The sequence below is a fragment of the Parasteatoda tepidariorum genome, chromosome 1 (genome assembly GCF_982258835.1).
Source record: "Parasteatoda tepidariorum strain Cologne lab strain chromosome 1, Ptep-v5.0, whole genome shotgun sequence".
Taxonomy (NCBI): domain Eukaryota; kingdom Metazoa; phylum Arthropoda; class Arachnida; order Araneae; family Theridiidae; genus Parasteatoda; species Parasteatoda tepidariorum.
The window spans coordinates 44120248-44137594 of record NC_141755.1 but is presented as its reverse complement, the minus strand read 5'-3'; the positions used below and the strand labels follow the sequence as shown (position 1 = coordinate 44137594).

The following is a 17347-nucleotide window of genomic DNA, read 5'->3' as shown; positions in this document are numbered from 1 at the left end:
AATTTTTAAAGACTTTACATGATCATGATAAAATAAGTAGTTTCTGATAAAGAACTCTTTTCTTGATTCTATTAGCCATTATAAAATGATCAAGAGATTTTTCGGTTCGATATCAGAGGGTGGAAAATGAAGCCTGAAATTGAGAGTATCGACTTCCAGTACGTAGCAGAGTTACACATGAGAGTGCAATAATCTCACCGAACCCAGCTCCTAATACGTGATGAAAATCGACATGGTAAGGGAAAAAAAAATCTCATTTTCGAAAAGGCAAAATTAAGCTCTTTTTAAAAACACACAATGAAAAAAAAAAGCACCTTTACACACTTTTTAAAAACGCTACGCAACATGGACACGCATTTCGAGCTATGTCCAGATTTAAAAACTCACCCATGATAAGTTATCGTCATTTCGTTTTGTGAGAGAGTGAGAGAGAGTGGAAGGTCGGATTTACTTGAGACATTAAACATTAAATGTATTTAATAAATAATTAATTGAAATAAATTTAATTACAAATAAATTATTAAAAAAATTCTTCTAAGCTAATTTCTTAACAAATTCAATTTTATCGACAAGTAAATCAACTCCCCTTTTTTAAAATAAAATTTAGATCAATAATATTGATTATTATCAGTAATTTAGATCAGTAATATTATTAATATTATCAGTAATATTGAAAAATCAAGAAAAGTGTCAATAAAAAGTAGCAAGGTGCGACTGAACCACCTAACTACATGGTTCCACGGCATTCGATGAAAAGAATAGCGATTACAAAAATTCTCTTTCAACCATTGTAAATAAGGCCAGAAAATAAACTACTGATACGATGGCCAGTGAACCAACCAACCCAACATGAAATTTACATGCGTATTAATGTCCTCTCAAAATGCTGGATGTGGAAGAGTGATTTTTCTTTCTAACAGACATATATGTAGTGAAACAAAATATGATATACGAGATGGCCTTCCTAACTTTTCCCTCTCATGCAATACAGAAAGGAAAAGGGAAATAAGATACATAAAAACAGCGAAAGGGAGATCGATGCCACCACAAAGTGTTACTTCACATGTATGGAGATAGATGCGGGGAGGAGGGGGCTAAAAAAGGGATGTGAGAAAAAAAAAAAGAAGGGGGAAAAATTGGAGAGTTGAGCCTGGGTGGGGTCCGCATTTCACTAACTCAAGAGTATCAAGGAAGAGGCAAGAAAGGTTGCTTAAAAGTCTGAGTTGATAAAATTGGATTTTCCTAATTATAACTATTTACCTAATTCTATTTAAGGAAAAAAAAATGAACAAGCATTATAATAGAGTATATGGCCGTGTAGGACTTTAAGAAAAGTCTGGAGTTTCAACAACCGATTTCACAGCATTGTAGACACAATATGTAAAAGTAGTCTACTGGAAAATCCAGTAGAGTTGGCAGCTATGTTCCAACTCTACTGATCTACGTTGTATTTAAATTTTCGAACATTTTAAAGATATATTTGAAAGTAAATAGGTGCCAATCTTGAATCTTGGCGGAATATACAACATCATTTAAAATAAAAATATTAAGTTATTAAATTATACCAACACAGAGGAAATACATCATTACTGGGGGAAGGGGGAGGAGGAACTGCGCATAATGTCTCAAACATGCGCAACAAAAACCTCCGCGAACAGCTGTACTAGTAAGAGGTTAAAGATTATGAAAACCATCTGTTCTTCAGTCACAACATATGCTTATATAAAGATCTAGTTCATTATTTGGCGAATTAGAATAAGTCGCTTCAATACGATAATACAAATATGTTAATACCTAAAAGATAGGGGGGAGGGGGAACTTCGAATGTTCGTTATACTTACGGCGGCTTGCATGATTTAATGGCTTCCAAAAAGATTCATTACTTGAATTCCAAGAAAATATGCCCAAATGATTTTTTTTTTAATATTGAGAGATAATAATTTATGGATAAAAGAGATTATTATTATTATTTTTTTTTTACTTAATGTTTAACTTTAAAGGCTAATAAATCTGAAAACAAAATTTGTCTCTAAAGCTACTTTTACGGTCTCAGATTAATATGAAGGTGTTGATTGGAATTTTGGAAATGTTATTTACTTTTGATACTTATTCGATTTTAAAACTCTTTTTTTTTTCTTCTTCCCCACTTTATTTATACAACTTTCTACAAATTATTATCTTAAGAAAAAAAAAAAAAAAAAAAAACTGTCTTTCAATATTTTAAGCAAATTAGTATTGCCAAGTTTAATTTTAAATTACATGAAGAATCGTTAAAATGGCATAATCGAATTTAACTATAACCACTAAATAAAATCCCATAAAAAAAACATAGATACTACCACAAACCACAATCAGAAAAGGCAAGATAGTTTTTATAATCAAACAATGTAAACGAAACCTACTCTTACATTTTAAAATTCTGTACAAAACAAAACTAAAATAAGCAGTGGGAAAAATTATTTTTTCTAGAGTTGATGAAAATTATTTTTTAATACTTAAAATTAGTTGTTTAAAATTAAGGTATTCTTATAATGCAAAGCGATTGTGGTAATACTTTATAGTTCCCTCCTAGTAAAATGGAAGTAGGTTGCTGCTTTGTATAAATTATCGGTTATTGTTATTAGCAGAGGTTGTAATTAAGAGCGTTGTTCAATCCCTGGTCAATTAGTACGTCTATAATATATATATTTTAAAAATTGTAATTGTTATTCTAAATTAAAAAATACAATGTAGAGAATGTGTAATATTCACAATTACGATGAAATACGCTATTTTTAGAAAAAATAAAACCGAAACAAAAACTTATAAATAATATTTATATAAAAAAAAACCCCGCATACCATACCTTTATATAGTTTTGTTTTCGGGGGATTATTGTTCGAGTACAATTTTAGTGGTATGACCAACAGCCCACCATTAATTTCGAGCTCTGCTTTCATATAAGCATTAATATTCTCTTTTAAGGAATCGCAAGATATTAAAAGGAATTCATTCTTCTTTCTCAAACACATCGTGTTCTTCAATAATTGAACGGGATTCATTATATAGGGACAAAGGACTGAGGAACAACAAATTAAAAAATGTCTTTCATAACACCCCTTTCTCCTTCAGTGTTATGTGACGTCATAAACGGGTGGGGGGAGTGGGTTGAACCGTTACGGTCGAATGCCATTTAATTGGGACTCCTGCCGAGACCGTTATTACTCATCTCAGAATCTTTAATTAAGCTATTTCTATGGAGGTTAAGCTTTTGTTGTGTGAGCATTCATCTAACTCAAGTGGCAAGAACAGAAAACATTTAGAAATGAATTTTTATGGGTGTTTGTCTTTCGACAAAGAAAAATGAAGAAAAAAAAAAAAAAAAAAAAGACATGGTTTAAACTCGTAGCTAAGTTATAATTTTGTCTATGCTGTTCAGTTATACAGAGTGATCTGGATTTTATAACGGAAATAAGAACCTTTAACGTTTTAAAAGTTATCAAACCTGCGAGATTATTAAATCTAGATAGGAATATTTAAAAATCATGATTAATTCCCAATGTCTGCGAATTCAGAATAACGCAAAGGGGAATTAATCATGCAATAATTTTTTTGCATATTGACAAAATCTTTTTTCGGCACTTGAAACTTAATAATTTACTTTAGGCTTATTCGAACACTCAGTTATCTATACTATAAATTATTTATGTAGGTAGCAGTTATGAAAAACTGCAACAATTCCTAACAGCTAAATAAATATCAACACAAAAAAAAAAACAAAACATCTTATTATTTGCTGCTTACAGAGTCTTTGAAAAACAGTCTTTAATATTCAACGAGCCAAAGCATATGCGCATACTTTTAAAATAGGCAATAATTTTTGATAGGTATAATAAATATTGCGTCCACGATTCATAGAATTTGTAAATTTAATGAATGCCACTATCGCAAACCTAAAAGGAAATAAACGCATGTTTTATAAAGATGCGTTGTCCAACGCATGACAATCTGCAAACTATTATTTTAATACAGAATGTTTAGATTCTGACACAATAAAGTCGAGAATTTTTTTCATTTTAACCATGCTGGAGTTGGAATTTCATCAATCTCATATTCACGGCACTCATTGTTAAAATCTCAAAGAATACCTCATTTTATTAAACAAAGGATCGTTAATGTACGAAAATAACAATACTTTTCAGTATCAAATGGAAATTATTATCTCAACTAAATTGTACTACACAGTCATGAGTGGAAAAAAAAATGCTATTGTTTATTAAAAGCGGACATATATAAATATATACACATAATTTCTACTTGAATTTTTCGTTCAAAACATCAATACACATAGCTTAAAACACGTGAAATGAATAATCCAGCAATTTTATTACCATTCGAATATACAAGTGAAAATAGCTCGAAAAGAAAATTAAGGACCTCTTTTGCCACAGATACGAACTAAATAACAATAAGGATATCATCAGAATAAATCTTTATGTTTATACAATTTAATAAAAAGTGAGATAGGAATCACAGTTGATTGCAACTTTATAGCAAAGCAATATATATGTTGCTTTTAATATATGTAATTCCAGCATTCTGTGGAACGCTTGGCGTTTTGGGAAAAATATGAAATAAAAGAACTAACACTAAATCTACTAGCGGTCAAATGAATTTTGAGACAGAAATTTATTCCCCGATTTGAGCAGGGAATAGAGTGTTGGCATTTCATTGAGGTGAACCGGCTTCGAATCCCAGCGATACCAATTCCGCACCCGGCTTGCACCAACCACAACCACGTGACGTGAAATATCCTTAGTGGGAGACGGGTCATGGGTTAGAGTTCCCTTGCCGTCAGGCTAACTGTGGGAGGTACTCGTGGTTTTCCTCTCCATGTAATGCAAAAGCGGGTGAGTTCCATCAAAAAGTCCTCCACGTAGGCAAAATTTCTTCCATTACTTGATCCAAGAGTTCCCTTGTCTTTTGGATAGGGTTCAAAATTACAAGGCTACGGAGTTGAACATTGGTAGTCGTAAACCCAAAATTGGGTCGGCTTTTCAATGACGGCCATAGGTGGTGCACCACTTTTTCTATATGCAACTACTTAAACTGTTCAATATGTATATCTATCTTTTCGTTTTTCCTGATAATCATATATACTCTACCGTTATTTATCGTGAGCGGTCTTTTGACCACTGTAACATATATGAAATTCTATATCTGAAGACGCATGAAAAGGAAACGATCAGAATATGGAAATGATTTTTTTTTTTAAAAATTTATTACAAGATAATTATTTTCAAATTCATTACCTACACTAAATTCCGTATTATTAACAATCAACCAGAGAAGAATATAACGTCCATTTGAAAAGCGGTAATTTGACCGGTGTCGATAGAAATAGGCATATATATCGCTATAATCGATATCGGTAGAAATAGGATATTAATCGTTGCCGACTTTATCGTACGATTTCGAACATTCGACCCAATAACTTCGACACAACAATTCATAGAAAGCCATATTTTATATATCGACATAATAAAAGTATAACTGACATTGATTAACAATATTCAGTTAATTATTATAATTAACTGAACTAAGTATATTCATACAAATTTTAATAAACGAAAATCACCTTGCAATTTGTAATTCCTAAACAAATGATTAATTAAGTAAGTTGTGGATAGTAAAAATATAAAACTATTTTAAAGTTAACTTAAAAAATTATATCCACATGTTTCGCATGCAAAAGTGAATGATTATTTCTAAATGAACTCGGAATTTTAGACTAGACTTCAAAGGATGCAGGCGACTATGGTGCAGGCGATAGCAGACAAAATCGATAAACATAATGGTGGGGAACCAACCATAGAGGCACGTATGACTCGTTCCATGCAATTTGATCATACAGCAGAGAATGAAACAATAATGACTGCAAAATAATAATCGTTCGCGACAATACTGTCTACTAGAGTTATTTTCCCTGGCTAACATTTAAATGCATTCGAGTTTTTGTCAGACATTTTGAAAGAATCAAAAACAAAAAATCACAACCAATACTATTTTTAAGCAGCATAAATAAGAACAGTTACATTTAAAACATTATTTAGCGATATGTAATGTTTCGGAACAAACTCAACGATTCCAGCACGAAGAATACAAATATTAACCAAACAAAAGAAAAATAATAATTATAATGAAACTTGAAGTATTTGAATCGGAATAGCAAAACAAAATGAGTTTAAATCCTTATTAATTTAAATGATATTTCCAACTAACTGCTCAAAATACTAAAAATTTTCGAACAGTAACTAAAAAAGATGATTACATGTAAAAAAAATTATTAAATGCTTTTTTTTTCTTTTCAATTTAGTGGCAGTTATTTTTCTATTTGAATTTGCAACCCCCAGTTGTTTATTTCAAAGAGAGAGAGAGAGAGAGAGAGAGAGAGAGAGAGAGAGAGAGGGGGGGGGGAATCGCCATCCCACACAATGGGCATTTTATCGACTATTCTGTCCAGAATTTAAATATATATCTACAGAGCTTGATTAAACAAAACACCAAACATTGTAAGTGCATTTTCGTTTTTGTACAACGTGTCAAAAATATACACATCAATTGAAAAATAATCTGACCAAGCGTTTTTTTTTTTTTTTATAATTATTTCATATTAAAAATAATTATTTCATATTTTCCCCACGAATTATAGTTATTTTAGGTACATATTTAAAAGGGAAAAAAATCACCATCCCACACAATGGGCATTTTATCGACTATTCTGTCCAGCATTTAAATATATATCTACTGCGCTTGGTTAAACAAAACACCAAACATCGTAAGTGCATTTTCGTTTTTGTACAACGTGTTAAAAATATACACATCAATTGAAAAATAATCTGAAAAAGCGTTTTTTTTATAATTATTTCATATTAAAAATAATTATTTCATATTAAAAATAATTATTTCATATTTACCCCACGAATCATAGTTATTTTAGGTACATATTTAAAAGAAAATATATGATTTGAATTTGGACAGAAAATTACTTGCATAAGTACCAAAATTGACAATCAAATATATTACATACACCAACCGTAAATTACCTATTACAAGGAATCTTTAATTGCAAGTGTTAAGTTAACAGATGACTCTGTCTATAAGAGCACTATTTAAGGAAACTGGTTTATTTTTAAAGCATAACGAAAAGAAATTCAAGTTTTCAACAATTTTCACGCAACCACAGGGTGGAAAAACAATTAAAAGAAACAACGCTTAACATTTTAAGTGACTAAACATAGAAAGAAAAACACGCAAATCACCCCTTCTGCATGATTAAGGATTTTAAGTAAAGTTAGTTTTTGTGAAATCTCAAAATAGGTTAATGATATGAACGGAGAAGTTGTTTTGACAGCTGCAAGAAAAGTTCCCTTTTTACTCAAACGTTTATCCAAGACGAAGCAGTAAATATCAAGACTAAAAATAAAGTCGTGGAAGTGCGAAAATGCTTTCAAGCACTCAATAACACGGCACATATGGTGAGGTGAGGGGGAGTGCAGTTGAAAGACAGAAAAATTACAGCAAAAATATAAAGATATGTCATCCTGAATATCATAAAATGTAATCATTTGAATATTATAAATGAGGCCATTTTGTATGGACACACCAATTGATTCATCATTCAAATTTAAATTCAATTATTGTATTTTCAATATTTCTACTGCGTAAATAAATAAGAAATTAAGCATTTCATTAAAGCGTCAAAAGAATTTGTCACCACGTAATCTAAGCAGGTCGGACTTATTTCTTGCGAGACCCAGACGACGATCACACTGAGGAGTAGGGAATGTTATTTAAACAGATACTAAGCATATAGTTTTATATTTTAGAAGATTGATAAATTATGGGTAAAAGTTACTTATGAAAAGTCTATTTTCTATTCTGCAATCGACTGAATGCACACTCCAGTGCAATTTTTTTTCCTGCTGCTATGAAACGCTAACAGGGGTGATTGTGAGCCCGAGTCAAAATTCCGGAAAATTTGAGTTTAAAAAAAAAAGTTTGAATTGAAAAAAAATTTAAACAAGGTTTTTTTTTCCTTTTTCTCAATATTTCTTAGTTTACTTAAAATATATTTAAAATTTTACACATACTTATACCACTTACACATACCTATGATGACCTTTAAAAGTAATTAAAATTTACAAATATGTCTTTCTTTCTTGAGTCTATGATTATAACAACTATTTACTGATAAAAAATGAATATTAATCATGAATATAAGCTTGTAAAGTATCTCTCTGGCTCTCCCTTACAAACAAATAAAATAAACTGTGTTTTTAAGTTCCACCTTTGAGAATTTGATTTCCGGGAACTTCTGTGATCAATGATTTTTTGAAACGTCTGGACCTTCGATCTCCGGAAACTTCCGGATCACCGTTAGCACAATCAGTCCTGCGCTAAATAAACGTTTTGCTTTAGGCCTCACCGAAAAAAAAAAACCTCCCACGATCAGCCCGACAGCAAGGGGACTCTAACTTATGATCTGTCTGCCACTGAGGATATTTTACGTCAGCACTGTGGACGGTGAAGAATTAGTATCGACCAGTCATCACTTCGGCTTGGAGATTTCACAATATCAAAACTAACGACATGATGGCTGGTCTGAAGCAAAAAAAAAAAAAAAAAAAAAAAAAAAAAGAAAAAATCTATATTGTTGTAACTTAGAATAGAATTTTGTTTTCACAAAATATTTTTAGTGTCCATCATATCATGACATACTTTAATAAGTGAAAGTGAAGTATTTGCTTTTAAACAAAATAATCTTTTATTTACTACACTCTTTAGAAACAGTTAAAAAATTTAGAAGCAAAGAGTTAATTAGTATTTTAAAGCAGGCATGGCAAGTTTCTTCCAACCCAAGTGGATAAATCTCTTTCGATTTATAAAAAAATCAAAAATGTATTAAATTCAATAAATTATTTGTAAATAAGCGAAAATAAAAGAACAAATATTAGAAATAAGATAAATCAAATGAATTTAAAAAAAAATTAAAACTGCGGTTTTTAATAAAGGAGTATTGCACAAATTTAATTTAATAATTATATAATAAACCTTAAAAATATCGTAATCAAATATTATATTGTTAAGTATGAATCAGGGTTGGCATCGAACCAGAAGAAACCTATTTCTACCAGAAAACTGGAAAAAACTGGACTATATGGAAGAAACTTTAAAAGAACAATACAAATTTTTATAAATACCAAGAATCGCAAACATACAGATGTAAATAATAAAAAAAAAACTAATCTTAAATTTAATATAGTACTACCAGGAATTTAAAAGCCTCGTAAATCCACTTAAAAATATTTTTTACACAAAATTTTAAAAATCTACATTTAATTTCAGAGTTGGTATGAGAAGTTATAAAAATTAGTATGCTATTCGTAAGTGAATTCAACGTGTGCTTTATAGTAGAGTGTATATGTTTAGCATCTGAATTGTTAACTTAATAGCATGAATAAAACTTTTATTAAAGCTTTTATCTCATTTAAATAAAACATTGTAAAATTAGTTGTTTTAATTTCTTAAGAAATCCATTATTTTTATTGCTGTTTTTGAGCTTTCATTCATTAAAAAATGATATATTATATAAAATTAATATTATTATCTAGACTAGATTACAATTATAAACTGTTTGATTATCTTATTTCGATAATTGATAGTTCTTTTTGAAGTTTACACCACTTGAGATGGGAGAAACTTTTTATGCCGTTTTGAATAGTGGAAGTAAGCTAAAGGTATTAATCGATACATTTAATGCAAACCTTATTTTTACATGCCTAATTATAAAACAGGAAAGTTAATTGTATACATGTATAATAATAATTATCTATTAATTATAATTTATAAAGTAAACTTGGGAGTTTTCAACTGCAAAATTTTATTTACTTATTACGGAATTTTTATTTTCAAATCATTTTAATAAAGTGGTTAACAGTTTAAAAATCTGTAATCAAGTGGTAAATAGTTTGAAAATCATGAAAAAATTCTTGAACATTATAAAATGTATTTTCAGTTAATGAGCAATCATTTTAATCTAATAATTATATTCATCTAATAATTATACTCAGCTAATCTAATAATTTTATTCTAATATCATGGGCGAGATTTTCACATTTTACTAAACAAGAAAACATACTAATTATTTCCTTTTTCGCAAATCATCACATCAAAACGAAAAAAAAAATCTACAAATCGTGCAACCCGTAGCAGTGACTACCGAAAAAAAATCGACGGCGAAATCACGCGAATTAAATATACCGCATGGATTGGTGAGAGTATTGGCGCAAATCGACCGTGTCAAATCGATCGCGTGCAGTAATAATATCGGTATATTTCAAAAATTCACGAGAATATAAATAACTGAGCAATGAAAGACATCGGGATTTCGAAAAAACAATGCAAAAATCCGTAGCAATAACTCTCTCTTTTAAAGAATGATTGAACAAGAATATCAGGGCAAAATGAGCGCGTCAAAGAATGATTTCTGGAGGGAAGAAAAAAAAAATTTCTTTCAACATTTCTCCAGAAGAGAAACTTATAACTTTCTTATTCTATATTTTTCATTCTTCTCAAATAAGAATAGAAAAATCACGAGCATTTCTTTTCCCTCCGATGTGAGAAAAAGGCACCTGTTTATTATAATTTTAGAGAAAAAAAAATTTCTGCAGAAAACCAAAATTCTTTCTGCAAGATCTCTGTAATTTTCTGCGACAATGTCGCCGTGATACTGCCATGGGGCATGTCTGTGTCTTTTTTCGTTGAAAGCAGATCTGCCAACATCAGAAATTCAAAAAGCCTTAGTCTTTTAGTGACCATCAAACAGTGCAATAAGCAAAACAATAAAAATTAATTAAAAAAGTAAATTCTCATTCTTAAAATTTAATTTGAGAAATTTTCTCACACCTAAAAATTAGTGACTGAAGCTGAGTGATTAATGAAACATTAAAAAAAAAAAAACTTTACAGAAGCTTAGTTTGATTTCCCAGTTAACAAATTCTTAAAAGTTTATTTTGACAAGGAAGAACAGAGTTGGTTTTGAATTTTTGTTTCTGGTCAATCTCGCTGTATGGCTCAATTTCGCTGTAAGGAATGGTTAATCCCATTAGCATTAACTTAGTAAATGACTGCAGACATTTCCTTACTTGGCACTAACTTTACATTATTCTGTATCAATCCCATCAAATGAACAAAGTTATTTTGAAGCGATTTTATTTTTAGCTACTTTAGCATGCATTAAGATATTACTGTTAAAAGAAAAATCACCCGTAAACACTTTATAAAAAATAGTGTTATGCGTTGTTTTGGTTAATCAAACATTTCAATTTCTTTGAATTTTGTCCAGGCGCCAGTAAAACCTTTGTTCAGCCTTGGATGTAGTTACCTTCATCTACTGTTGCACTGCAGATTTTCATGGACCCAGCAGACACACATCAAGGCAGTACCAGGTCTTACGCAGAGAGTAGAGATTATAAAAATGAAACAGAACAGAGATACTATTGGACTAAATTCTTAATGTTTCAGGTATGAATCTTTAGTAAACACATAAGCTGAACTAAAAATAATTTTTATAACTATAATGACCAATAAACAAGAATAGCTAAAAAACAAGAGAACATGAGAGAGCTGACACAGGCACTGTGAATTAATCAACAACACAAAGGTGGTAAGTACTTCTTGACTAGTAAAGTGCAATTCAAAGTTTGTTTACTGGAAAACAGAACTAATTCCCATACATTTGAGGTACCTAGTTTTACCCCACTCTCCACCACATAATTAGTAGATAATCTCATAAATAGAACTATGGAATTTTGCAAAATCTATTTGCATTATTAAAATTCTGCATTAGGTACTTTTAGAAAATGGGGTTTTTAAACACACTCAAAATTCAGGAAAACCAGGACAAAAAACTAAAGATCAGCATAAAACATTTTCTATCAGAAAAATCAAGACAACTATGAGCCCTGTATATGATGACTAAGAGAATAGTAATCGACTTATGAGCAGTAGTCGACTTATACACACGACATATCAGAAATTTACAATCTCAAAATTAAAAATAAAGGGTCCTGTTATATGCAGGGATATACAGTAGCTTCTGACTTTAATGATATGTAATAAGTTAAAAAAAAAAAAACCTCTAAAGATATTACTATCTGAACCTATTTGCACTGAATTCTGGCATAAAATTTTACTGACATTTCTTCAAAGTGCATTACTTTCAGCATTCTTTTGAAAACCCAAGAAAAACCTTTTACTAAAATGGAGCTTAAAAACTTCTAAAAAAGCAGGGATTAAAATTTAGAAATTAAAATAATAATTATCAATATATTGTAATGTTTTAATTATAGAAAATAAAAAAGTAACATGGATCAAAAGTAGACAAAATCTTGGAATAAAAACCTTTTTTTTATTTATATTTTAAAGTGCATAAAACATTAGCAATAGGTCAATTGAGTATTAATTTAATATTACTTAACATTTGAATTTAAGAGCAGTATTTATCTTTTCTGAACGGCCAAATGAAAAATTTAGACAGTGAAAATCCTTTGCAAACTAGACTGAGTTCTCGAATTAATTCTATCTGTTAATAAATTTGTAGTTTCTAATGATAAAGATTGGGAAGCTTTTTATAGTTGTAAATTAAAAATGTAGAACTCAGTTACTTTTAAATGGTATCATTGCTACTACAAATTACTAAATTTTTTTAACCACATTTTCATAGATATTTCATTGTTTGCTAGCCAGCAACATAGGGTAAAAAAAAAAACCTTTTAATTTTCGCAAACTGCTATGTACGGAAACAGCATTTTTAAGATTTACATAACTGGAATTACTGGAACATAACAGAAAACATAACTGAAATTTTTTGTGACCACGGCACAGCGCAATAGACAAAACAATAATAAATCATGAATTTTTTTAAAAAAAAAGCCATATTGAGTGATTGATTTAGCATTTTTTAAAAACGTTACATGAAAATTTTTCTGAAACTCAAGTTTGTTTATCTTCCCGGTCAACAAATTTTTCAAAGTTTGTTTTGACCAAACCTGAAATTATGTTATATGGCTGAATATTCTCTCACAGGTCTCATACCTGTGAAGAATGGTTAATACAGTTAAACTTAGCCAACACACTGTAAGTATTATTCTTCCTGCTGACTTTACAACATTTGTATCAGTCCTCCAATTAGTACACTTAAGCACACGAAATAATTTTGTGGCCTAAGGTTAGGAACAAAAGCCTGAGAGTAAGTGTGTCTGTAATCGGAAAAACACAAAATAATTTAGTTCCATATTAAAAAATCAGCACAAGATGCTCTGTGAGTAAATCACTAATTTGCTTTGGAAAATCTAAATTTCTTACAGATGATATTTAAAGGAATTGTAGGCAGCTAAAAAATGATACAGAAAAATTAAAAAGATTTTAAAATATGCCAAAACTGAAATTATACAATAATACTTAAAAAGAAAATTGAAATAGCTAAAGCTTCTAAATTCAATTCAGATTATTCTAAACATGAAAACAGATTAGAATATCAAACCAGATTATCTCAAATTCAAAAAACCTTTTCTTTTCTAAAAAAAAAAAACTGATTATTATTTATTTATTTTTTAATTTAAATATGTTTTGATCACATATAAATTTAATTTAAAAAATTTTCTTTTACTAGAGCTAACAATAAAAAAATAGCACTGAAGCAGACTGCACTTATTTTACAAATACTGTTGGGATTTTTTTTATAGACTAAAAATACTTTTGACTTTTTTGGAAAGAGGAATTTCACTCCAGAAGAATGAAAAACAATTATATTTCAAATTAACTGAGGCCACTTAAAAAAATTTTTGTTGCTGCATTTTTATTGATTTTACAGCCATATTAAAATTAAAATACTAAATGCTTCTATCTTGTTATTTATACTCAGATCCTTGTTTTGATAATCAAGTTATTATTTCTAACTGTTTCTTAGTTAATTCTCATTTTTATTCCATTTAGGATTAAAAACTTTGTTCCACACTCAGTTGAAATTGCTAATGCTATAGCAGAGTTTGTATGTAGATTCTAGATGAAAATAGAGAAAAGAAAAATCGAGGAAGTTTCCAGAATGCAGGTTACTTGTTTAAATTTTGTATTTAAAAAACAAAGCGTAAAAACACACACGTGACTGGTGTTTTATGAATATTTCCTATTTTCAATGCGTGAAATTCACTTGTAGAGCAGCTAAAAATATCTTTTAACTACCTGATGAATTCCTTTCGATATCAAACTTAAAAAAAACAAATAGGAGAGATTATTTCTTCTCATTCATCAATGAGGAAAGAAAAGAAGCATAAGATGGACTTAGTCTTACAATATAGCCTACCAATAACAATATACAATTATTTTCAGTCGGCCAGGTGGTTAGCACAATTGACTATAAAGCTAAATGCTGAGAGTTTGAATCCTACTGAAGGTACCAGGTGTTTCTGTGTGTTGTCCTCTGTTGTGTGAGGGTGGCCCGTGTTATTAACAAGTATCTGTGGCTGTATAGCATGAATAATGATACTCGTCCCCTTGCAGGGTTGCAAAACCCCCAACCCGGGTGAGTTTTTCTGGGTTTTATTCAGCTTTTCATGTTTTATTGGGTTTTTTTTTCAAAAGAAAGGGCAGGGATAGGTACCTTATTTTTTAAAAGCTTATTTTAATATTAATAATTAAGTTTAATTTTATGAATTGACTTAACATATAGGTAATTAAAGTGTAATTAATATAAATAAATTGATGCAAAAGTCTGAAAAAAGTTTCTTCTGACACCAGGATATGAAATGTAGTATCTACTCACATGCATCACACATTTGAAACTTACTTTAACACAAGATTACTTTTTATTTATATTTTAATCTTAAAAAATATTTGAGGAAATAATTTTTCTGCATAGAAAGCTAATCAAAGGCACTGACTAATCAATGGCTATACAGTCAAATCTAGTCCGCAAGGTGACTCTCCAGTCTCTATACACAGTTTTTTCACCATAGGTTCATTTTTTTAGGCTATACAGTAGAGAACCGATTATCCGGAACGATCGGGACCATCGCTATTCCGGATAACTGATTTTTCCGGTTTTCTGAATCGCTACAAAAAGCTGTTTTTTTTAATTGTTAAACCCAACTAAAAAAAATAATATTTGGAAATAATCTTAAAAAGAAGAAAAAACGAAGTAATACACTAAAGATTATTTCCAAAATGATAGTAAGGTAAACATCTTTCCAAAAAGAAAGAAAAATCCTAAGATCTTATTAGGAAAAAAAAAATTTTTTTTTTTTTTAAATGGCGGGAAAATTTATCGAATTTCGTTCCGGTTTTCTGATTTCCGGATAACGGGTTCTGTACTGTACTACATATATATTTCAATAGAATAGCTCTTCAATATAACAGAGGATAAAAAAGAAATCAATTTTAGAAAAACCCACTTTAAGATGGGTTTTACTGGGTAGGTGGGTTTTTTGAACCCTGCGCCTCTGTGACTTAGGTACACATCAAGAAACATTAAGTGAGCAAAGATTCCAGTAACTTCGGAGATGAAGAATGAGATGTTTAGTGCATGCAGTTAAAAATGAAAGAAATCATTTTTTTCTGAAACGTATGACAAAAAATAATCTACAGATAGTGCGATAATCTGCAACACTTGCTGTTGAGCGCAAGGGTTTCTGTTACCGGGTTGTGAATATTGATATATCTTATTTGGACAACAACAATATTAAATAGTGTAAAATAATATAAATCAATTAAATATTGAATTTTTTAACAAGACATCATGATATTAAATTTCATACACATTGATCGTAGGAACCAAAATCCATGTCGCAACAGTTAGAATAGCTACCAAAATATGCACCCTATAACCTAGAATTATAATTAAAATTTTTAAAGGGGTGCAATTATTCGAAAGAAATCATTGGATAGAGTCAGCATCTGTTTAGCAACGACCAATTGAGAACCCAATATACTAAATAGAGCATCTAAATGTATTTATGATGCAAAACAGTCATGATATGCATTATCTCAGAGGTGATAAGAACTAATTATCAATCAATTTTAATATTAAGAACTTTCAATATTAACAACTAGGTCTTTCTTCACATACATAATATATAAAAAAAGTATTCAGCATCTTAAATATTACATTACATAAATGAGCAAATTGGTTAAATTAATTTATCAAAACATAAAGCTTTAAACAAGATTTATAATAAAACATTTATCTTTTCTGGAGCTTAATTTCAACGACTATAAATGATAGAAGCATCCAAAGTATAAAATCTTAAGCATTTAAATGTCCTCATTAGTTTATGAATTACTGCCTTTTAGATACATCTATTTTATAGAAAATAATTTAAAAATCTAATGAATAATAACTCGAATCATAAAAAAAAATGTAAGCTCAATACATCTACGCTATTAACTAAATTCAACTAAAAAAAAGGCAAATGTGTACAACAATGAATAATAGTACAGATAAATTCAGAAAGCATATTTAATGAAATTTTACATATCACAAAAAGTCTACTCGTTTTATAATTAGATTAATAAATTTAATTTGTAAAATTAATAAAATTTTAAACATTACATTAAGTTCACTGATTTTACTTATCCTAAAAAACTTCGATCGATAAACAATACTCCTGATACCGACATCATTTAAAATAAAAATAAACATTTAACACATACCTAGTTATTTAATAACATTTAAACTAATGTATGAGTTGTCAATTACATTAAATAAATTGAAATGATCCTGAACACTGATTCCTTATGTACTAACAAACAGAGGAGGGCCTTTCCATTTAATTACTTACCGGGTCAGATTTCAAAAGATCTGAAGTATCAGTCGCAGTCCCATTCATATAAATTTGATCTTTCGTGTTTGAAGAATTGTCATTTTCGTCCGATAGTCCTTGGACTAAAATTCCGTTTACAATAGCAGATGCCATAGGGATGAGAATGAGAGAAGATGAAGATCACAAAAAAATTAATCCACCACTTCAAAATTTTATCGTTAATAAAATATAAACAAGTAAATCAGATCAATCGAGGTTTTGCTTAAATCACGTAAACGTTAAAATCGTGAGTAAATGCGACATCACATTACTTATAAAAATTTTATGAGTATAATTCAGAGAGCAATTGACAAGTATAAAAACAAAGAATGAATGGATGCTTTCCAAATGCCCGGATGCACGCTTTGCTGAATAGGGGTGGCGGGATTTTACAGTACCGAAATCGCCTCAAGACGGTAAAATGACGCATGCGCACAGAGGGCAATACA

The 17347-nt window shown here is 29.8% G+C and overlaps 1 protein-coding gene across 8 annotated transcripts in view; it reads right to left on the bottom strand.

Moving 5' to 3' along the window:
- LOC107437190 (RNA binding protein fox-1 homolog 1-like) overlaps window positions 1–17332 on the bottom strand; it is a 60416-nt gene extending 43084 nt beyond the window's left edge. For 7 of the 8 annotated variants that reach the window (XM_016049099.4, XM_016049100.4, XM_016049105.4 and 4 more), the window contains exon 1: window positions 16878–17308. In XM_016049099.4, coding sequence (XP_015904585.1) covers window positions 16878–17012 — 135 coding nt within the window. In that variant the 5' untranslated portion in view covers window positions 17013–17308. Of the gene's footprint in view, window positions 1–16877 lie in introns of all 8 variants that reach the window. The other variant, XM_016049104.4, reaches the window with a different exon arrangement.
- Between the last annotated feature and the right edge of the window lie 15 nt (window positions 17333–17347).